We start from the raw sequence: 23351 nt of genomic DNA, 5'->3' as shown, positions 1-23351 counted from the left end.
TCAAAAGATCCTGACCAATGATCAACTTCTCGGTTTCAGCTTGGGAAATATAGACTGGGTGAACGAATTTCATCTTCCCAAAAGTGAATTCTAACCACGCCTTTCGAGTGATCTGTGCCTTAGTCTCTGTGTAACTTGTAATGTTCACACTACAAGTTTCCACTTTCAGTTGTTGGTCTGAGGTTTCCATAATTTGTTTCAGGTCGCCAAATGTGGTGGCGGACATTAAACAAATTTCAGCCCCAGTGTCCAACAAGGCTCCACACTCCCACACATTCTCAATGGTCACTTCTATGTAAACTCGCTTGGCTCTGCCTCTGTGTGTCAGGTCACCCAGTAACATCGTCAAAGGTTCAGCTTGCTTGCAGGCAGCTTCCCCCACTGGGAGGTACCAGTGAGCTGATGTGTCAGGGAAACCCCCCTGCCGTTCCTCCCATCCAATCAAACACACAGAAGCGGGGACAGGGGGTGGCTCCGGAGCTAGTCCCAGCTCAGGTGGCAGGTCCGGCCCTTTACCCTGGCTACTAATTTCCATTTTGGGAAGAGGGGGCAACGAGAGCAGAGCTAAACGTTGCAGCAGCTCAGAACCTGCAGCCTTGCTCAGAGATTGAGTTGACCCTACTGGGCTAGGACCAGATTGCTTTTCCTCATACTTTTCCTTGTAAGCCTGGGGGTCTCGGGTTCTGTCCTTGGGCATCCCGGCCCCCTTTAACTCCAGTGGAGAAACAGGGCACTCAGAGTGCACTGCCAGTACTCGGGTGCTTGTGTCTTTACCATCAGAAGCGCTATTGTACTTGCTTTCCCAAGTTTTTGTGCCATTTTACGAATTTCGGCCATGTTCATATGCATAGCGTCTGCATGTAATATGATCATTTCCTTAATCGCTGGAAACAAATTAGCAACAAACAAACCCTTAAAGCTCACTTCTTCCTCGGCCCCGGGTCGATCTTGACCCGCAAAATAGGTTTTCCTAAGTTTCTCATAATAATCGCGGGGGGACTCGTATTTACCCTGTTTGATCTGGTGTGTGGCAGTCACTGCTGCCACCGGGTCAATGAACCTGGAATAGTCCCTAATTAATGCTCTGCACAATCGCGGAAAACTATCGCAGACCATGGACCCTTGCCTCTCCATCCAAGAATGGACTTGGCGAGAGGTGGTTTTGCGGATTAGGAGAACCTTTTCCTTCTCCGTAGCATCAGGATAGAAACGCAAAGCATACTTAATGTCCTTAATATACGCGTCGACATTTCCTTCCTTGTCTGCTGGGTTAAAAACCTCACAATCTTTAGCCAGCTCTCTCAGCTGTCGCATGTCAACCTTTCGGTCCGGACTCTCGGGGGAGGAATTTCGCCGGTGCGACAGGCTTCTTGCCCTGGGTGGGGCCTTACCTCTGAATGAACTCCCGTGTCTGAGCCGCCTCATCTTGGTACTGTAGGTTGAAGATATAAAAAGTGGCAAACACTGCAGCAAGCCCTGTGATAAAGGGTGGCTGGACCCCCTCACAGATCATTCGGCTTTCAGTGCTAACCATCCATCCAGTCGTGACTGACGTCACAGTCGCCTCGGTGCTCTTTGCCCGCAGCCGTGAGCTTGCAGACTGTCTGCGAGGCAGCGGACAGCACGTACCAGTATGTGTAACTCCCTGAGGACCACAGCACTCTAACGTACTGGTCGGTAGGTGTTTACTGCTCACAGGGTTAAGATAACTCCATCACATCTGCAATGAAGATTAATTGTAACCATTAGAAAGTGGTTCTTAACCTTTTTGCAGCCTCACACCCCTGCAGCGATCCATGGTAATCCTGCACCCCATCAGGTCATGGTGCTGAGGAGGGAGGAGTGGCGCGAGGGTTTGCTGCTGCTGTACCTTGTCTTTGCTACTGTGCAGCTACTGATAGCCTCAGAGCTTTTCATGTTGTTCATAGCTTGCCTGTCACCTGCACTGGATTCTATGATATAATGCTAGAAATCCTACTGTAGGGAATCCAGGCCCTCTTATTCATATAATCTTCCCATCCTTCGATGGTAGAGGTGTGAGGGAGAGTAATGTGGCCGCCATATTGGGGAGGTCAGCCCAGTCATCGCCACACTGGCAAACAGTAATCATCTGAATCTTTGACTTCGAGTATTATCTCAAAATGCCACAACACTGGGTGCACAAATAGGCGAAACATGAAACTAGCAAACGAGGAATATCCATAAATCTTTGAAACCGCTTATCCTGGCGAGGGTCACGGAGAAGCCAGAGCCGAACCCAGCAGGCATAGGGCGCAAGGCAGGAATACACCCAGGACGGGACGCCAGTCCATCGCTGGGCAACACACAGAGACACACAGGGCAATTTAGAGACCAATCAACCTAACCCACATGTCCTTGGATGGTGGGAGATAACCAGAGTGCCCAGTGAAACCCACACAGACACAGGGAAAACATGCAAACTCCACACAGACAGGCCCCCGAACCCAGGACTCAAACATGGGATCCCAGAGCTGTGAGGCAGCAGCGCTAAACACCACGCCACTGGCAAACAAGGAATAGCTTTTCACAGATAAGTGATCTCTCATCATGTATTTATCATTGTCATTAGATCACTACCAGCTGTGTTTACATCATCCCCACCAGAGTCACTACCTCTGACTGAAGTCTGATTAGATCCAGGACTAGATCTAGAGCTATTGATCAATGATGCCCATCATCTGATCATAGGCGTGTTTCTGCCTGATAGTTTCATTCATCAGCGAGAACAGGCTGGAACCTGATGAGCCCCTCGCTTAACAACATACAAGAAAAAAGGTGGGGGGGAGAATCATTCATTTCACACAGGTAGTGTGTAGTGACACACAGTGTCACTTCATGTAGTATTGCCTGTCAGTGTGTGTGTAGTACTGTGAACACACACAACTGGTTGCTGTCAAAAATATACAGAGAAAATGTCAGTAATTAGTTCTCACTATCAACAAATCACATAAAGTTATGAAATTCAGTTATTCTACATGAAGACGAAATAGTTTCAATTTCAATCCCAATTAGCGTTGAATATGTACGCATGGCATCCTTTAATTAATTTGGTTGTAGTGTTACAGGACTGATTTAGAATCTGAATATGTGGCAAAATAGTCACATCATTTGAAAAATATACATTATGACATTTTTAGGTGAATGGAATAGAACATCTCCCGGTTAACGACCTCAACACTAGCTACCATTTACAAACATCAACGCCAATTCTTCGAAAAAAGAATCACAATAGGAGTTTCCTCCCTCCTCTTCGTTTTTTCTTTTGCCTTAGTTTTATAAATGAGGAAGGTGATTGGCCACATACAGAATTACTGACAAGTGTCTTCTGCAGGTGATTGGCCACGTAACAAATTATTGTGAAGCCTTTCTTGGGAAATGATTTACAGTTACTGCTCCCTGAATGCTGAATCGTACAAAGCACTAATCCTAGTCAAGATGGCGTAACTCTTTACATACAAAAGTGCCGTGAAGCTCTCTATCTATTCTCTACTCTGATCATCGCGTCTCTAGTGCGCAGAGCGCTGACCAATGGGGCGCCTCGGTGCCAGCGTGGGCGGGGCTTGTGGGCGGGGTTTTTATAGGGCGGTGGAGGGACGACGTCATGCTCTGTGACGTGGTTACTTTCGGAACAGTGTGGAGTCACAGAAGAGTAGAGTGTCTAGGTATGTAAAGATACGTTTTGATTGATCTGATGCATTTGACTGTTTTGTTCAATTTTGTTGTTTTGGCAGTTTGCCATTTGTTCACGAATTGAATCGTTTTTATGCTTTAATGCATACATTCACTTAGAATTTATTTGCGATTTCCTTTTTTCTTCAAACACTTTAGGGCTTAAAAAGTTTTTAAATGAGTTTAGAAATGGATTTAAACAGTTTTAATCGAGTATTAAAATTGTGTATGTTTTACATTTTTTTGAATGTAAAATACTTTAAACAATAAAACAATAAATGTCCTTACTGTAGCTATAATGCTGTGCATGGTGCTATGCTGTCAGTTATATTAAATTTGTTGCATTATGTCTTTTGACGGTTATGCATAGTCATGTTGTATTTTGTATACGTAACTGTATTTTGACATTAAAATTACGTTATTGAGATTAAAATATAATTACATTTTCGATGCCAGATGAAAACAGGGTGGGGATAAATCTGTGCAAAACAAGAGCGCTGGGGCGGGTGCAGGTAATCCAGCGCAAATCATGAAATAATGTATATATGATTCGCTGAAAAACACCGTTTAGTCAACTCATTGTGACCCGTTATCATGATTGTTTCATTAACGCACTTCGTGTGCTGCAGGCAGACAGGCTTTTCTGCACGAAAAATACATAACGGTCTTGCTCAGCCGAGGATACTTTTCTAGAACCGCTATTGGTCGATAACACTTGACTCCAGCAGCCAATCAGGAGGTCGTATTTCGTGGGGCGTCACAGTGCCGCTCATGCCACGTTTCCAGTGGCGGACGCGTCCGGGCATGCGCAGTGCGGTGTGGAGGCTGCAGGAGATGCTGCGAGAGGCGGCGGGGCTGCAGGGATGCGCGGCGCCATTGAGGGACAGGGCGCCTCACACACCAGCACTCAGGAGTATTTCTGTTTCACTGTGCTGGTCTTGTGTAGGATTTGGGAAGCGAGTTATTCGAGTCTGGGACTGAATGTACAAACTCGTATCAGGAGTGGGACAGAGGAGAAGGACCAGGGGGTGGGGAGGAGAACAGCAGAGGGGCAGTCCTTACCATCACTGGCAGCAAACCTCACCCAGTGTATAATGTGTACAATTCAGTATTACCCCACGTCCACACGCCTGTATTGTGCCGTTATCTGCAGACAAGATCAGTGTAAGCGCTTCGGTACTTCCACAATGACCTGCTGTGTGTGTGAGAGAGTCCATAATCATAAGAGATGTGTGTTGATGTGCTCTGGTGTGTCTGTGTCAGTGCACTGACTGTCTCTCTGTGCAGAAGAGAAGACTAAACCTCTGAGCCCTGTGGGGGGGCTGTGGTTTGGTAATTGTCCCAGAGGGGGAAGGTATCGAGTGTGAGGGGCAGCAGCACTAATGGGGTCTCTCTCTCCACAGGTCTGTCTCTGGGTCCTGCACAGTTGGGGGGGAGCCTAAAATCCCCAGCTGGGGCTGTGCCGGTGACGCAATATTTTTATATATTTATACATACTAAAACTGAGAGACCACTGCACATTTTTCGTAAATCCGCATCTCTACATGTATGGCAGCCATTCCATTCCAGTGTCTGTTGAATTCCTGATTAGGTGATCACCTGAACCAAATCTTCATTAACGAGGAAAAGTATTAAAACCACTGTTGTGGTCATCACTATCCTCTTGCAATAGGACCAGTGCTAGTAGTACCTCAAAAGTAATTGGAATAAAAAAATAATTTACAACCATGCCAAAAGAGTTGAAAAGGAAAGTTTTGAGTCAGGAAAGCAAGGGTTCAATTCTGGCTTTACTGGCAGAGGGATACAGTGAGCGTCAGGTTGCTTCCTTCCTTAAAATTTCAAAGACGGCGGTTCATAAGAACAAGGTCAAGCAACAGACATTGGGGACAACAGAGCTACAGACCGGCAGAGGGCGAAAACAACTCTCCACTGACTGGGATGACTACCAACTCATTCGAATGTCACTCAACAATCGTAAGATGTCATCAAGTGACCTACAAAAAGAATGGCAAATGGCAGCTGGGGTGAAGTGCACGTCAAGGACAGTTAGAAACAGGCTCCTAGGTGCAGGGCTGAAGTCGTGCAAAGCTAGAAAAAAGCCCTTCATCAATGAAAAGCAAAGAAGAGCCAGGCTGAGGTTTGCAAAAGATCATAAGGATTGGACTGTAGAGGACTGGAGTAAGGTCATCTTCTCTGGTGAGTCCAGTTTTCAGCTTTGCCCAGCACCTGGTCGTCTAATGGTTAGACAGATACCTGGAGAGGCCTGCAACACACAGTGTCTCGCAACCAGTGTTGAATCTGATGGAGGATCGGTGATGATCTGGGGTTGCTTCAGCGAGGCTGGAATAGGGCAGATTTGTCTTTGTGAAGGACACATGAATCAAGCCATGTACAAGGTTGTCCTGGAAGAAAACTTGCTTCCTTCTGCTCTGACAATGTTCCCCAATTCTGAGGATTGGGTTTTCCAGCAGGACAATGGTCCATGCCACACACACAGGTCAATCAAGGTGTGGATGGAGGACCACCAGATCAAGACCTTGTCATGGCCAGCCCAATCTCCAGACCTGAACCCCATTGAAAACCTCTGGAATGTGATCAAGACGAAGATGGATGGTCACAAGCCATCAAACAAAGCTGAGCTGCTTGAATTGTTGCGCCAGGAGTGGCATAAAGTCACCCAACATCAATGTGAAAGACTGGTGGAGAGCATGCCAAGACGCATGAAAGCTGTGATTGAAACTCAGGGTTATTCCACCAGATATTGATTTCTGAACTCTTCCAAAGTTAAAACCTTAGTATTGTGTTGTTTAAAAATGAATATGAACTTATTTTCTTTGCATTATTTGAGGTCTGACAACACTGCATCTTTTCTGTAATTTTGACCAGTTGTCATTTTCTGCAAGTAAATGCTCTAAATTACAATATTTTTATTTGGAATTTGGCAGAAATGTTGTCAGTAGTTTATAGAATTAAAAATCTTAATCTTACCCAAACACATACCTATAAATAGTAAAACCAGAGAAACTTTTAACTTTGTAGTGGTCTCCTAATTTTTTCCAGAGCTGTATGCTCTGGAAAAAATTAGGAGACCACTTAACATTGATTTCTGAACTTGGAGTGGCCTCGTTGAGCTATACACACTTAAATTATATCGTAAGAAATTATATATATATATATAATTTCTTACTATATAATTTTAATATTGTTTAAATTGCCAGTGTTTACTGTTTTTCGGCCCAGCCCCAGTACCCCCCATTCCCCCCATGCCCCCCCCATCCACAAATTGCCAGTCCTGGAGAAGGAGTAAGGAGGTGATGGGAGACATCGACCGGGTGACACTAGGTATTAATGTATTGAAAATCCTTAAGTGTTTGTATAGTCGAGTCACACTGGGCTCTAATACACACACACACCCCACCAGACCTGCAGCAGAGGTCTCCGCACAGTTCCAACATCTAGAACACAGCGAATGCAACGCACAGTGTTGGATCGAGTCATAGTGGAGTGCATCTCACTTCCAGTTCATATTACTAATGCACACAGTGAAACGAGTGAAGCAACACTTCATGGCTGCTGGCTCTGGCTCTTGTTGTGCATTCCCGGTCAGTGTTATACTGTAATATCAATGCCTAGTATTTATTAAAGTATTACTGTGTGGCACAAGCACTTTAATCTACTAATTAATCAACGGATTGACCGATCAAATATTTGAATTGACTGACAGCCCTAACTATGAGGCAGAAGCAGACTGAGTGAATAAGAGGCTGTGAATCCAGGTTACAGCCATGTTTCCATTGCATGTATTAGCGTTTCTGTGCCTTGTGTACAGCAGACGCACAGTGGGCCCGTGTTTGTATCTGCGCTGTCTGTGTTTCTTTGATCAGAGACCCAGCGGAGCCGCAGTGTGACTCATGATTGTGAGAGTGTCCATAATCATAAGAGATGTGTGTTGATGTGCTCTGGTGTGTCTGTGTCAGTGCACTGACTGTCTCTCTGTGCAGAAGAGAAGACTAAACCTCTGAGCCCTGTGGGGGGGCTGTGGTTTGGTAATTGTCCCAGAGGGGGACGGTAACGAGTGTGAGGGGCAGCAGCACTAATGGGGTCTCTCTCTCCACAGGTCTCTCACAGCCAGGAACCTGCACTGGGGGGGGGGCAAAACTCCTCAGCTCTCCCTGTGGGGCTGTGCCGGTGACACAGTTTTAGTTTCAAACAAACACTAGAACTACAGAATTACCAAATAAAAGTAATATTAACAAATAAACACAACCCAAATAAAATAAGGATTTAAAAGAATGAGGTGACTATTGCAAATTGTTTGTTCAAAGTGTTACAACGTTGCACTTTGCTTCCTGCAAGTGAAGCACTAGAGTGGACTGGAATGTCTTCAAACAGGTCCGCTCAACGGCCGTTGTTCTGGAAATGTGTTGATGCTACAGCTGTGAGCGTCCTGACAGACACCTAGTCCAATCTCACAAGTTTATTTATTTTGGCTGCAGTTTTTTAAGCACAATTTAAAAAAAATATATATATAATATTTTAAATTGCCAGTGTCAAAAAGTCAGCACGGTGAGGTGGAATACCGTTTCCCGGCCCAGCCCAGAAACCCCGCCCCCATTGCTGACTAGAGTTTTATGTTGATTAAGATTGACGAGCTGGACGTGTCGGTGCAGAGGTGAGACGCAGACTTATACACTCACATTCAAATAAACACACTGCCCTCAAAATCACACATTCGCACACTCTCACTCTCAAACACTCACTGACACACTCTTCAAATACTCTCCCACTCACATTCACACACTCACTCACATTTCCAGTCTCTCTCTCTCTCTCACTCTCAAACATTTACACACACACACACACACACACACACATCCCCACAGTGGTGCCCCAGTGTCCCGGCTCTGCCTCTGTCTGATCCCCAGTCCTCCCCTGTCCTCTCTCTGCAGGCCGTGAGGAGAGCGCCTCTCTCTCCTATGGGCAGCCCCTGAGCCTCTGTCTGTACAGCAGGGCAGCTGTGACTGTGTGGTTTAACCCTGCGGGCGCCGGCGCCTCTCTCCCAGTGTGTGCTGTAGAGGGCGGCACCGACCCCTGACCCTGCCTATGGGCACCGAGTCTCAGGGCAGGAGCAGGAGGTCACACTGTCTGCACTGACCTTCACTGACCAGGGCTCCTACACAGTGCTGGACTCCCAGAGCAGAGCGACCATCAGCACTGTGAACGTCACTGTGACAGGTAGGACAGGGGCTGGGGCTGTTTCTGGTTACAGGTTTTTATACAAAAAATGCTCAGACATCTTCATCAATAAGTGTCACGTTCACCAAGAGCAGCTTCAGGCAGCACTGTTCTGTGTGGTTGAGCACAAGTCCTGGTCCTCAGTGTGGCTCTTCTCTCACACTGAAGAGACAGATGTCCCTGATGGTTGGCATCAATGTGACACAGAATCCAGACCCCCCTCCCCAACACACACACACACACACAGGGCTGTTCCTCTCTCAGGACGGTACTCCTCCTATCCGCAGCTCTGTCACACTCCCTATGGAGAGAGAGCTGCGGTCCTGCCAGCACACTGAGGACGTGACTGACTGAGCGTCTTGACATTGACCTCCCTGTCCTGTGTCTCTGTCCCTCTCAGCTCACAGAGACTCCCTCACCCTGCGGTCTGGAGCCGCCCTCTCCCTCCGCCTGTTCACTGCTGAGCCAGTGGAGGTGCTGTTTGCTGCTGCAGGAGAGGGAGCCTCTGTCTCAGTGTGCGCTGTGGAGAGGGGCGCAGCGAGCCGCCCTGGCCCCGGGTACGAGCACAGAGTGTCAGTGCAGAGCGGCTCTCTGACCCTGCGCTCACTCACAGCAGCTGACCAGGGAAACTACACAGTGAGGGACTCAACTGATAATTACAGTGATCGCAGCGATTGCTTGGTGGAGGATATATCCTTATTGCAGAGGACAGAACAATCCTGGTGCACAGCGAGCAGCACAGACAGGGGGGGCAGCAATATCTGGAAGTGTCCGATACTCACATGCACAGGACCCTGCAGAGGACCCTCAACAAACAGCTGCAGCTCCTGACTCAAACAACTCCCCCGACTCCAACGACATTGAGGGTGACCCAGGACAGGGCCACGCACATCCAGCAGGCTACCAGCCAGTCCCCAATCAGGCCAAGGAGGGACCGGACACTTTCAAGTTTTCCCTTTCCCTTACCTTTTTAATTGTTTCTTTATTTTGTCCAATGCATTTTCAGTTATTTTCAATGTATTTGACTTTTATGTTGGTTAGCAGTTTTGCTTTAATCACGTTTGTTTTGTTGTTTTGTGCACTTGTTTATTTAAAGTTAAGTTTTTTTTTGGTTTTGTTAAATCACAAAGATTTTAAAAATTTTAAGTGATCTTAAGAATTGTATTTTAAAAGTTTTTAATCATAAGTATTAAAAATTTGAATTGTTTTTTTTATGTAATGTAAAATACTATAAACAATAAAACAGTATTTTCCCTTTCCGATGGGTCGCCACCTCGTCGTGGTGGAAAGGCTTTGTGTTCCAATGATCCCCTATTAGTGGATTTTGGTACTAGTAGGTTAATTGGTTCCCCACCAGGAGCGGCCCCTGAACACTACAATAGCAGATCAGATGGAACAAACGCATAGCAATCCAACCCCCTTCTTTTTAATTTTTGCAATATTTTGCAGAGTAATTCCAAAAATTTCCAAAATTATGTTATAGGTAATGGAGGTTGATGAAAGAGCTAAATAGCTGATTGTTCAAAAGGACAGGGACGCCGTTTTGTTTTCTGTCGTCTTTTTCAGGAAATACATTTCAATGTGCAGCTGCGCTTCGCCTGTGTGTGATTGTGTGTTCAGTGCTTTAGTACAAATGACCCTGATGTCTGGCTCTGCTGTTGTGAAGCGGATGTGACAGGTCTGTCACCCGGATGCGCAGCGCGCCATTTTCTCCAGGCTGAAGGTGTAAGAGAAAACGGGAAACAAACAGCACAGTCCACACGAATATTTTATTTTCATTTTGTTGTAGCTGTATTTTCATATCATCGGAATATACCGACAGGACCGTGGATTGTGATTCGCTGCGACACGCAAGGATATGAAGGCCAACTGGTCACGCCAGGTCAGTCTGCTGCTGCGGCGGCGTGTAAAATGGCGTCACTGTCGCTGAGCCGCCGCTCAATGTGGGACACAGCGGCCTGTGAGCAGCGCATCTTACACACAGACCACACACACACGCATCTTACACACAGACCACACAAACGCATCTTACACAGACCACACACACGCATCTTACACACAGACCACACACACGCATCTTACACAGACCACACACACGCATCTTACACACAGACCACACACACGCATCTTACACACAGACCACACACACGGAACACACACACGCATCTTACACACAGACCACACACACAGACCACACACACGCATCTTACACACAGACCACACACACAGACCACACACACGCGTCTTACACACAGACCACACACACAGACCACACACACGCATCTTACACACAGACCACACACACACATCTTACACAGACCACACACACGCATCTTACACACAGACCACACACACAGACCACACACACGCATCTTACACACAGACCACACACACGCATCTTACACACAGACCACACACACGCATCTTACACAGACCACACACACGCATCTTACACACAGACCACACACACAGACCACACACACGCATCTTACACACAGACCACACACACAGACCACACACACGCATCTTACACACAGACCACACACACAGACCACACACACGCATCTTACACACAGACCACACACACGCATCTTACACAGACCACACACATGCATCTTACACACAGACCACACACACACATCTTACACACAGACCACACACACACACATCTTACACACAGACCACACACACACGCATCTTACACAGACCACACACACGCATCTTACACACACACAGACTACACACACACGCATCTTACACACAGATGGACACTCAAAGACGTGATTCAGTTAAAGACTTGAACACAAGACCAAACAAACAGCGCTGAAATACTATCTTTAACTGTTGACAAATGTTACGCGAGCACGGCCTCTCATTGGCTCAAACGCCCGTCACTCACTGTTGGCACGTACAGGCAGAGCAGCACCGGCCAAACCGAGGAAACCAAAGACTATGTAGACAAATGCAACCTGACACAAATATGAAACACCTGGCTGCTCACAAGCAAACCATACACGTGTGTTCACAGCAGTATAATGTGCACTGCAAGAAGACATGGACATGTGCATAGACAGAAACTGTGCAAGTGATGATGACTAAAGTGACACTATTCAAAAGACAGGTGTCTGAATTATGTTTCCCTGTGTCTGATTGTATATACACTGCAGTGTAGTTATTGCAGCTGTTGGTAGTCGAATATAAATGGCTGTATTGTTTGTTCTGCAGGTCAAATGTGAGTCATAGTATTTTTTTACACAAGATCATACCCAGCTGGGTCAGATTTTGAAATTGTGTCAAGTATTTGAAGCACTTAAAAAGTATAATATTTCCAATAAATGTAGTTATTTCTTATAAGCTCCTTTAGTTTTCTTTACGTTTTTGACATCTGTACAGACTTTTGTTGGGGCAAACAATTACTTATGTTATTTTCTGAATCTCCAGTTGGTGCTCAGTAATTCTATGTAAAATACCTGCCTTTAACCTTTGTTAACTGTAAACATATGAAAATGGGGGAGTGGGGCTCTGAGGGTTACATACTGTTGGAAATATCCCATCTGGCCCAGGTGATTTGTTGGTTTTTAATTCTGCTAGTCCCTTTAGTACCTCCTCCTCATTTATCCTGATCTCTCTTAGGGTTTGACTGGACTGGTTGTTAACCTGTGGCATGTGATCCATTTTTTCCTTTGTTTTCAAATATTTTTAAAAAAGTCCCCAAAACCATTCCTGCTCCCTTTGACAGTAGAAAGGGTTTCCTTTTCAAGTACAGTAGTTTTATGTTGGGGAGCAATTTGTGAAACTGGGAATAGTCACACAAACGGGTGTCCCCCATGCCTAAATGTAATTGGAGTGTGAGCGTTCAGTGGCTGGCTTTTTATTAATTAAAAGAACGTCCCCACAACCATTGTAGGTCCTTTGGATAGTAGAAAGGATCCCCTTTAAACCCACACTAGTGTCATGCTGGGGAGCTATTTGTGGGACTGGGAACAGAATACTGGGAATAGTGTCCCCAGTGCCAGAGCTTTGTGTCTTAGATTGGGCTGTTAGCTTTCCAAGGGGTGTTTCCAATATTGAGAAGAAAGTCCCCAGAACCATTTTAGGTCCAATTGACAGAAGAAAGGTGTCCCCTTCTAAAGTAAAATAGTGTTATCCTGGGGAACTATTGATTTGAACTGGTATTTCTCACTCAAAGTGTTGTCCCCTATGCCACACATTTGGGGTCCTCTGCCTCTACCTCTACAAGGGAGTTTTGAGTAACATACCCCTGAAAGTATGCATAAGACCCCCCTGGCCACAAACTAGATGAGGAGAAGGTTCTCGTGAAGCTGAAAAGACGGTGTAGAGCTGTACTGAAGTGAAATGTTGGTGTACAACGATATTACCTATTTGACATTTTTTGTTGGTTAGCAGGTTTGCTTTTAGCACATTTGTCTTTCTTTTTATGCACATGTTCAGTTATTTTGAATTTAATCACTTTGAGATTTAATTTTTTTTTAGTGATTTTAGCAATTGATTTAAATTTGTTTTTAATCATAAGTATTACAATTTTGAATGTTTTTATCTGTAAAATGTAAAATACTACTACCTAATAAACAGTATTGGTCTGGGTTGTCAGCGTTCCAAGGGTTGCTTTCTCCTGTTATTTTGTATGTCTGACCTATGTAGAGACATTACAGTAAATATGATTTATTTTAGATGATCCCTCGCCACAAGAGCTACAGTATGCAATTTAGCAAACAGACCCTTAATCAGCGCATGCGCGTCATTGAGTGTACCTGGCGCAGGCGGCGTTTCTTAATTTCTTGTTTATTCAGAGGCAGTTTGAAACATGAATATTGTCCCGTTTCTTCCGTTTTGTTTTTGTTCTGAAATTTCATGTTTTTGTGCTAATGTTCTGTTTTTAATAAGTATGCAATCTGCTTAAAACAATATTTAAGTACATTAAAATAGACGTTGTTTTATAAAGAAGTCACAAGTCAATAAACGTGTTTTTACAAAAATGCAAAATTATTTAAAAAAAAATCAGTAAAGCTAATGTTTTTGGGTAACTGGTGTACAGTATAAATTGGTGTCAATCATTTTACTTTTGGTACTTTATTATTATTTAAGTGTTGAGATGCTTTTCCTGCATTTCAATTCCTCAACTTAACAGAGAATCAATAAAAAAGTTACATCTAGTAATACTACTAACTAGGCCAACAGGTACAGTTGCCTCCAGAATTATTCACGTCCTTCACAGACTACAGTGGGGTTTAGTGACAGAAACTGTACATTCAGTATTTGTTGTTTAAATGAATTAGCTCTGGAAAAAAATAAGAGACCACTGTAAAATTTCATAAATTCAGCTTCTCTACATGTATGGCAGCCATTCCATTCCATTCATATTTTTATTTGGAATTTGGGAGAAATGTCAGTAGTTTACAGAATAAAACAAAAATGTTCATTTTACCCAAACACATACGTATAAATAGTAAAACCAGAGATAATTTTGCAGTGGTCTCTTCTTTTTTCCAGAGCTGTATATTAAAGCATATTCATTGTATTTATTTGTAAAGCCCCTGTAACTGAAGTCTCCCTTTAAACCAGCTGTAGTATCAGTAGCAGCCCCAGTGAGGGTCACACAGGTAGGAGGTGGAGATTGTTGTTTAGGTGATACAGTTAAAACAGAAATAGAGCAACACAACCAAATACATGCTTTAGTGGTAAAGTAAAGAGGATATTTGTAAAAGCTTCAGTTGCAATTACATTGACTTAATTCTTCCTATAGTTTGTACAAGGCATTATGCAAACAGTTTTTAAGGACTTTTTTTAATGATCAGAAACAGAGACTTGATTGAGCCAGAAGATCAACTGGCAAGAGGTGAGAATAGAAAGGGCTCCATGCAGACAGAGTTAGAGTCCCTGAGAGAGACGGGGTCTGAAGCAGCTCTAGTATCACAAGCAGCACCAGTGAGGCTCAGACAGGTGGGAGGTGGTTACTGTTCAGTGGGACTAAAAGCTCGGTTGCAGTAACTGTTCTAATAGTTTGTACAATATTGTATGCACACCATTTTTAAAGAGTTTTTTTTTTAGTAATCAGAATCAGAGACAAGTATAATTGTGACAAAAGCTCAACTAACAATAGATGAATATATAAGAGAGTCCCACTCCAGCAGTGTTAGATGCCGACCCTTAGCAAACCCCAATCGAATATGTTTCAGCATCAAATACCAGCCTTTTGTAACAATCGTAAGTTGTTTTCTGACTGTGCCCCCCCCAAAGCATTTAGCTTCATGACGCCCCTGGGCATAACGATCATGAAATGTTGATTTTTAGTTTTTAGTTTTGTTTATTACTATTTCATTACCATGATACAATGTTTGTGAGGTATGATTACTATTACAGATATGACTGTGGGTCGTTAATAAGTATTTTCTTTATAGTTAACGTTAATACAATATCTAAAATCATAAGAGATGTGTGCTGATGTGCTCTGGTGTGTCTGTAATTGTCCAGAGGGGGGAAGGTATCGAGTGTGAGGGGCAGCAGCACTAATGGGGTCTCTCTCTCCACAGGTATGTCTCGGTGTCCTTAACTCCGCCAGCACAGTCGCTCTCCCTGTGCTGCCGGTGCCCAGCCCGGGTAAAGGAGGCAGGTGAGTGAAGCCACTGACCGTGTGACACTACAGCTACCCTGTAATTTTCATTGGGAACTGGCAGTTATATGTATTTCTATTTCTGTCCCCCCACCCCCCTCTGTTAGTCAACATAAGAACCAGACAGACAGACAGACAACAGTCAGTCCAGTCACATGGGCAGATATTTCACACAGGCAGTCCAAAGAGACGGGCAACTGCAGCAGGACACCGTATAGTGTGTGTGTGTGTGTGTGTGTGTGTGTGTGATTGTGTGTGTGTATGTGTGTGTGTATGTATGTGTGGCTGTGTGTGTATCTGTTTCTCATTGGCATCAGCTCAGCATTCAGAACAAAACAGCAGAACTGTGTCCTTGTGTCCAAACCTGCGCACACACTTCCCCAGCTGACACAACCCCACACAGCAACACAGCGAGCAACGAAACGCACACACGAGCCTCGCCAGCCCAGGCCAGAGTAACGATGTCAGCTGTCCATGTCCCACTCATGGGTATTTACACAGCACTTGTGGTTGTATGTATGTTTATTTTATTTATTTTCATGTAGGACTCGATCATCCAGACAGCCACACTTGATCCACCTGAAAAAAAAGGTATGTTTGCTGAATTCAGCTTATTTCTACTGTTATTCAGTGGTGTGTTTTAACGTCTCTCTCTTTCTCCCTCTCTACACTCACAGCTCTAGTTCTAGACTGTCTGTGTTCAGAGGTTCTGCTCTCAGTGGTTCTGGTCTCTAAAGCTGAAGGGACAGCAGTCTGTATGAATGCCAAAATACCAGACAACACATATGTTGGAATTCAAACAATATCGGGGTATTGTGTTACAAAATTTAGTGAACTTGTCGTGCCGTAATGAAAACAATACACAAGTTGTTAAACAAAACAAGCTTTTTTTCTCATCCAAACTGAATTTGCTTCTGAGCATCATAGTTTTTTAATGCCAAAATTAAATATAATTTCATTATATTGTTGATAAACAATCCTTTATCAATATTTGAATACTTGAATGCTTTGCATTGCTTAAAGCAGCGCAAAAATAGTGACTGGATTAAAATGTAATACCCACAATGCATTGCGATATGTCCATGTTTTGGCTCAGCTTGAAGAGTGACCAAATTAAATACAATGTTTATTACATTTAATTGTTTGAGCAGACCTGTTTGAAGACTCTGGTGCATCTAAAACATCGAGTTGCGGACATTTTACATGTTTGTAACACAAGCTGTAACAGTCATTTACACATTGTTCTTTTAAATATTTATTTGATTCTATATAGGGTACATCAATTGCTCCTCTTGAAGTCTGTGTTTTAAGTTAGCAACTTTATATATAAAAAAAAAAAAATCCAATAGGGTCATTTGCATATCACTTTTAAATCTTTATTTTTATCGGATTGTATGTCTTTGGACAAAACATGTCACTTTACTCCTGTAGTTGCAGCTTCTTGCTTTTCGTGGCTCTGGAGGAAGCGGAGTGGACAGGAGGCCAAATTAGTCTACTCCCGCAGTTGCAGTTTTATGTTGATTAAGATTGATGAGCTGGACGTCTCAGTGCTGCAGTGAGACACAGTGTCCGTCCCTCGGGACCGGGCTGTTTAAACTGCGGGTTCTGCTCCAGTCCAGCTCTGCGCTCCAGTCATCCACACCCCTGACTCTCTCATCTCGTTCTCTACAGGAGTCCCTGAAGAATGTGTCCCTCTGTCCTGGCCCTGGCCCTGTGTTGTGGCCGTGTGCCTGCATCTTGTCCCTGTGTTGCGGTGGGTTCTGATTTAAAAGATGCATTGACAAGAGTTTGTGCTGTGGTTTGGCTGCAGCTCTGTGATTGGCTCTTGCTGAGCGTGCTTACTGTGCAGTGTGTGTGTTAGGGCTCAGGATCAATATATAAAGTCTTCCCCAGGAATTTCTGTAAATGCAAGATAGTGATTTGTATTATTATTTTCTTCCTGGAGTTAAACGGTAAAACAAACAATATTACTGTTTTCCTCTTTTCACAATTGCATTAGCATTCATGTTAGACATTTCATTTTCATTTTATCCCAAATAATGTGTGCATATATGATGCATGATTATTTAATTGTGAGATTGCATAATCATGTTCCATTTTGCATTAGCATTTGAATAAAATCCACTATATGCTTCCATAATAATAATGATTATTTCATACTTGGTGATTCAAAAAGTTTGAGATACAGTACAGTACAGATAGGTTCACCTGTTTTGTTTTTTCTTATATGTACAGCACCAGTTTCTCCTTAGTGTGAGTTACCTCCACAGAGAAATAAATCATCAGTAAAATACATAAATATAAATATATATATTCAGCATTGTTCTAATTCAATGGAAATTCAAATTATCCAGATATAGTATTGATGAAACAGGTGTACATTATCCCTACAAGAACTTTACTGAACACTGTCCATAATTAAAAAACGTATTAAAAAAAAAAAAAAGACTACGGCAATGTGACGGGGGGTGGGGCTAGAGAGGAAATCCCACCACAATCACCTATAAACCCTGACTACGCCATCCTTATTTATATCTGAGGGAAAGGAAACCTCCGAGACTTACTTTTCCCCACAGCAAGTTCAGACCGCGGGACCGTCAACACAGACACCAGTCCTGAGATTTCCAATAAGTCCAGCAACACATCCATCAAGAGGAAAACTCCACTCCCTTCTCTGGAGTGACCATCGCGCTCCCCCTTCCATTCTTCTGCCGCCCGTCCCGTCACTGCTTCCCCTGTTTCTGCATTGCACACCGGCCCTCTATCCCCTACGCCCGGCCACAGCCCAGCGGCTGTAGTGCGTTGTCCTCAGGCTCTGGGCTGTCTCTCCTCTGCCGTGCTTTGTCTCGCTGTGCCTTCACTCCCCCTTTTTATTCCTTATCAATCCCTTAATTTATTCAGGTGCATCTTATCAAAAACCTCCCCATCAGTACCTTCCAGCAGGGAAAACAAATCAATCAGTCCATAACTTAATTAAGAGGTAATTAAACCAATATAAACCCTATTTACTAATTTTCAAAATAATGATTAAACCCATTTTACCGTCTTTGACATGAACACCTGATATATTTACACAGAAATACTGATGGATATACAGGCAGTTAAACAGATCCATCTGTTGTCTTTCTGTATTTTGTGTCAGAGTGAAGTGTCTGTGCTTCTGGGTCTCAGTCTCTCAGTCTCTTTTTCTGAGTCTCACTTCGCCACACACCCATTACTTAATAAATCTTATTCCATGTCTTCACTAACACATTCACTGACATCCAATTCAAATGTATTCAAGACTTAGACGTAACTGTTTTTCACAAATAAATTCTATGTTCCGTGCATTTCTGATCACTGGGAACACGTCGCCAGAATACAGTGACTTGACTGTTTTTGAAATGCAAGTATTATTTTGCGTGAATCATCTTCCCATCCTTTTAAAGTTTTATTGTGCTCTGAACATTGTGTGATGTCAAAGCGTTAGCCACTGACTGTTTACATTTTGCCAGAAGTTCGTCCCATAATGTACTTAAAGCATCATGGTATATAGGAATATTGTGGATAGGTTGTGGAAAATGTATTAATATTTGTCTGTATTTTGGTCTGATTGTCTCTTCCTCTCGTCCTTTCTCTCCCCAGCTCTCTCCAGTGCCGTGTCAGTGACAGTATCAGTGACAGCGGGGGACTCTGTGACTCTGCCCTGTGATGGATCAGCGCACACACACACACACACAGTCCAGGTGTACTGGCAGACTCCAGGCAGGCTGGTGTGTGAGTCAAGCTCTGGGAGATGTGAGGCTCGGACAGGCTTTGAGGGCAGAGTGGAGTTTGCAGGAGCCGTGGAGTCGGGCGACTTCTCCCTGACCATTCACAGCACCCAGCTCTCTGATGAAGACCTGTACGAGTGTTTCAGGGTCAGTGCAGCAGGACAGAGCATGTTCCTTGGGGAAGTGCGTGTCAGGGTCTTGAGTAAGTCAAATTCCATGAGTTTTGTTTTTATTATTATGGACGTTTTGCCGGATTAGATTGTATTCCCCGTTTCATTTAATAACATTGCCTCCTAAACTGAAGTCTCAGTGCTGTAAACACACAGACCCTCACAATCAAACACACATTCACAGACTTATACACTCACATTCAAATAAACACAGACTGCCCTCAAAATCGCACATTCGCACACTCTCACTCTCAAACACTCACTGACACACTCTTCAAATACTCTCCCACTCACATTCACACACTCACTCACATTTCCAGTCTCTCTCTCTCTCTCACTCTCAAACATTTACACACACACACACACACACACACACACACACATCCCCACAGTGGTGCCCCAGTGTCCCGGCTCTGCCTCTGTCTGATCCCCAGTCCTCCCCTGTCCTCTCTCTGCAGGCCGTGAGGAGAGCGCCTCTCTCTCCTGTGGGCAGCCCCTGAGCCTCCGTCTGTACAGCAGGGCAGCTGTGACTGTGTGGTTTAACCCTGCGGGCGCCGGCGCCTCTCTCCTAGTGTGTGCTGTAGAGGGCGGCACCGTGACCCCTGACCCTGCCTATGGGCCCCGAGTCTCAGGGCAGGAGCAGGAGGTCACACTGTCTGCACTGACCTTCACTGACCAGGGCTCCTACACAGTGCTGGACTCCCAGAGCAGAGCGACCATCAGCACTGTGAACGTCACTGTGACAGGTAGGACAGGGGCTGGGGCTGTTCTTCACTGACCTGTGTGAACAGAGTTGTGGGGAAAGAATCCCTGAAAAATGTATTTGTATTTACAGTCTCTACTGGAGAGAAGAGCCTGAATCCTCTAATGACAAACCTATCCTCTGACTGAATGTTTTATACCAGATAAACTCTGATATCTTCATCACTAAGTGTCACGCTCACCAAGAGCAGCTTCAGGCAGCACTGTTCTGTGTGGTTGAGCACAAGTCCTGGTCCTCAGTGTGGCTCTTCTCTCACACTGAAGAGACAGATGTCCCTGATGGTTGGCATCAATGTGACACAGAATCCAGACCCCCCTCCCCAACACACACACACACACACACAGGGCTGTTCCTCTCTCAGGACGGTACTCCTCCTATCCGCAGCTCTGTCACACTCCCTATGGAGAGAGAGCTGCGGTCCTGCCAGCACACTGAGGACGTGACTGACTGAGCGTCTTGACATTGACCTCCCTGTCCTGTGTCTCTGTCCCTCTCAGCTCACAGAGACTCCCTCACCCTGCGGTCTGAAACCGCCCTCTCCCTCCCCCTGTTCACTGCAGAGCCAGTGGAGGTGCTGTTTGCTGCTGCAGGAGAGGGAGCCTCTGTCTCAGTGTGCGCTGTGGAGAGGGGCGCAGCGAGCCGCCCTGGCCCTGGGTACGAGCACAGAGTGTCAGTGCAGAGCGGCTCTCTGACCCTGCGCTCACTCACAGCAGCTGACCAGGGAAACTACACAGTGAGGGACTCAAGGACCAACCGCACCATCAGCAGCGTCTCTGTGTCTGTGTCTGAGGAAGGTGAGTGAGTCTCAGTCCAGTAGATTAGTTTTACATGAGTCTGTTGCTCATTTTGAAACTTGCTCTCGCAGCTGATGACTCTTGTAGCATGTAGGAAGTAGCTGCTATACAGTGTGAGTGACATCAATATACAGCACTGAGAGGCACAACCCTGAGAGCCTCCTGCTTTAAGCCAGACCTGTAACCCTGTGCAGTGCGTTGCTGTTGTCCTGTGGTGTGGGGACAGGGTGTGCGGCTGCGAGATGCACAGGGCTGCAGCTCTGAGGGGAGTCCAGCCACAACACGGGGCTGATCTGCAGCACACACTGTCACACAGGGCCCACTCACACTGTGACCAAACTCATCTTTACAGAAACGTCTCTACAGTCACAGAGCTGACAGCAGTGCTGCAGTGTGGGCTCTAGTCCCTGCATCTCTCAGTGTGGAAGTGAGGTGCTGGGGTCTGATCTTTCTCTTCTTTCTTCCTCTTCCCCCTCTCCAGCTGCTGGCTTCCCTGGCTGGCCTGTGGCTCTCATAGTAACACTGATAATTACAGTGATCGGAGCGATTGCTTGGTGGAGGATATATCCTTATTGCAGAGGACAGAACAATCCTGGTACACAGCGAGCAGCACAGACAGGGGGGGCAGCAATATCTGGAAGTGTCCGATACTCACATGCACAGGACCCTGCAGAGGACCCTCAACAAACAGCTGCAGCTCCTGACTCAAACAACTCCCCCGACTCCAACGACATTGAGGGTGACCCAGGACAGGGCCACGCACATCCAGCAGGCTACCAGCCAGTCCCCGATCAGGCCAAGGAGGGACCGGACACTTTCAAGTTTTCCCTTTCCGATGGGTCGCCACCTCGTCGTGGTGGAAAGGCTTTGTGTTCCAATGATCCCCTATTAGTGGATTTTGGTACTAGTAGGTTAATTGGTTCCCCACCAGGAGCGGCCCCTGAACACTACAATAGCAGATCAGATGGAACAAACGCATAGCAATCCAACCACCTTCTTTTTAATTTTTGCAATATTTTGCAGAGTAATTCCAAAATTTTCCAAAATTATGTTATAGGTAATGGAGGTTGATGAAAGAGCTAAATAGCTGATTGTTCAAAAGGACAGGGACGCCGTTTTGCTTTCTGTCGTCTTTTTCAGGAAATACATTTCAATGTGCAGCTGCGCTTCGCCTGTGTGTGATTGTGTGTTCAGTGCTTTAGTACAAATGACCCTGATGTCTGGCTCTGCTGTTGTGAAGCGGGTGTGACAGGTCTGCCGCCCAGAGCTGTGAGAGAAAATGGGAAACAAACAGCACAGTCCACACCAATATTTTAATGTCATTTTGTTGTAGCTGTATTTTCATATCATCGGAATATACCGACAGGACCGTGGATTGTGATTCGCTGCGACACGCAAGGATATGAAGGCCGACTGGTCACGCCAGGTCAGTCTGCTGCTGCGGCGGCGTGTAAAATGGCGTCACTGTCGCTGAGCCGCCGCTCAATGTGGGACACAGCGGCCTGTGAGCAGCGCATCTTACACACAGACTACACACACACACACACACACACACACACACACACACACACACATCTTACACACACACAGACTACACACACGCATCTTACACAGACCACACACACGCATCTTACACACAGACTACACACATACACATCTTACACACAGACCACACACACGCATCTTACACAGACCACACACATACACATCTTACACACAGACCACACACACACACATCTTACACACACACAGACCACACACACGCATCTTACACAGACCACACACACACGCATCTTACACACAGACCACACACACGCATCTTACACACAGACCACACACACGCATCTTACACACACACAGACTACACACACACACACACACACATCTTACACACAGACTACACACACACGCATCTTACACACAGACTACACACACACGCATCTTACACACACACAGACTACACACACACACATCTTACACACACACAGACTACACACACACGCATCTTACACACAGACTACACACACACACGCATCTTACACACACACAGACCACACACACGCATCTTACACACAGACTACACACACACGCATCTTACACACAGACTACACACACACGCATCTTACACACAGATGGACACTCAAAGACGTGATTCAGTTAAAGACTTGAACACAAGACCAAACAAACAGCGCTGAAATACTATCTTTAACTGTTGACAAATGTTACGCGAGCACGGCCTCTCATTGGCTCAAACGCCCGTCACTCACTGTTGGCACGTACAGGCAGAGCAGCACCGGCCAAACCGAGGAAACCAAA

General features: G+C 45.2%; 1 protein-coding gene and 1 long non-coding RNA gene across 2 annotated transcripts; both read left to right on the top strand.

The window, feature by feature from the left end:
• Nucleotides 1-3626: 3626 nt before the first annotated feature.
• LOC136771882 (uncharacterized) lies at nucleotides 3627-22288 on the top strand. The gene is made up of 9 exons (XM_066724438.1): nucleotides 3627-3683; nucleotides 5094-5155; nucleotides 15477-15556; nucleotides 16102-16147; nucleotides 17228-17309; nucleotides 19181-19510; nucleotides 19937-20224; nucleotides 20739-21035; nucleotides 21517-22288. Exons 6-9 carry the CDS (start codon nucleotides 19477-19479, stop codon nucleotides 22014-22016), a joined length of 1119 nt encoding a protein of 372 aa, XP_066580535.1. The 5' UTR covers nucleotides 3627-3683; nucleotides 5094-5155; nucleotides 15477-15556; nucleotides 16102-16147; nucleotides 17228-17309; nucleotides 19181-19476; the 3' UTR covers nucleotides 22017-22288.
• LOC136771883 (uncharacterized) lies at nucleotides 8313-13540 on the top strand. Its single transcript, XR_010822398.1, has 3 exons — nucleotides 8313-8362; nucleotides 8640-8925; nucleotides 9326-13540. It is a non-coding gene; the product is annotated as an uncharacterized LOC136771883 (long non-coding RNA).
• Nucleotides 22289-23351: the final 1063 nt, after the last annotated feature.

This window comes from Amia ocellicauda, chromosome 15 (assembly GCF_036373705.1).
Source record: "Amia ocellicauda isolate fAmiCal2 chromosome 15, fAmiCal2.hap1, whole genome shotgun sequence".
Taxonomy (NCBI): domain Eukaryota; kingdom Metazoa; phylum Chordata; class Actinopteri; order Amiiformes; family Amiidae; genus Amia; species Amia ocellicauda.
The sequence above is the reverse complement of the archived record's forward strand: the minus strand, read 5'-3'. Positions and strand labels throughout refer to the sequence as shown.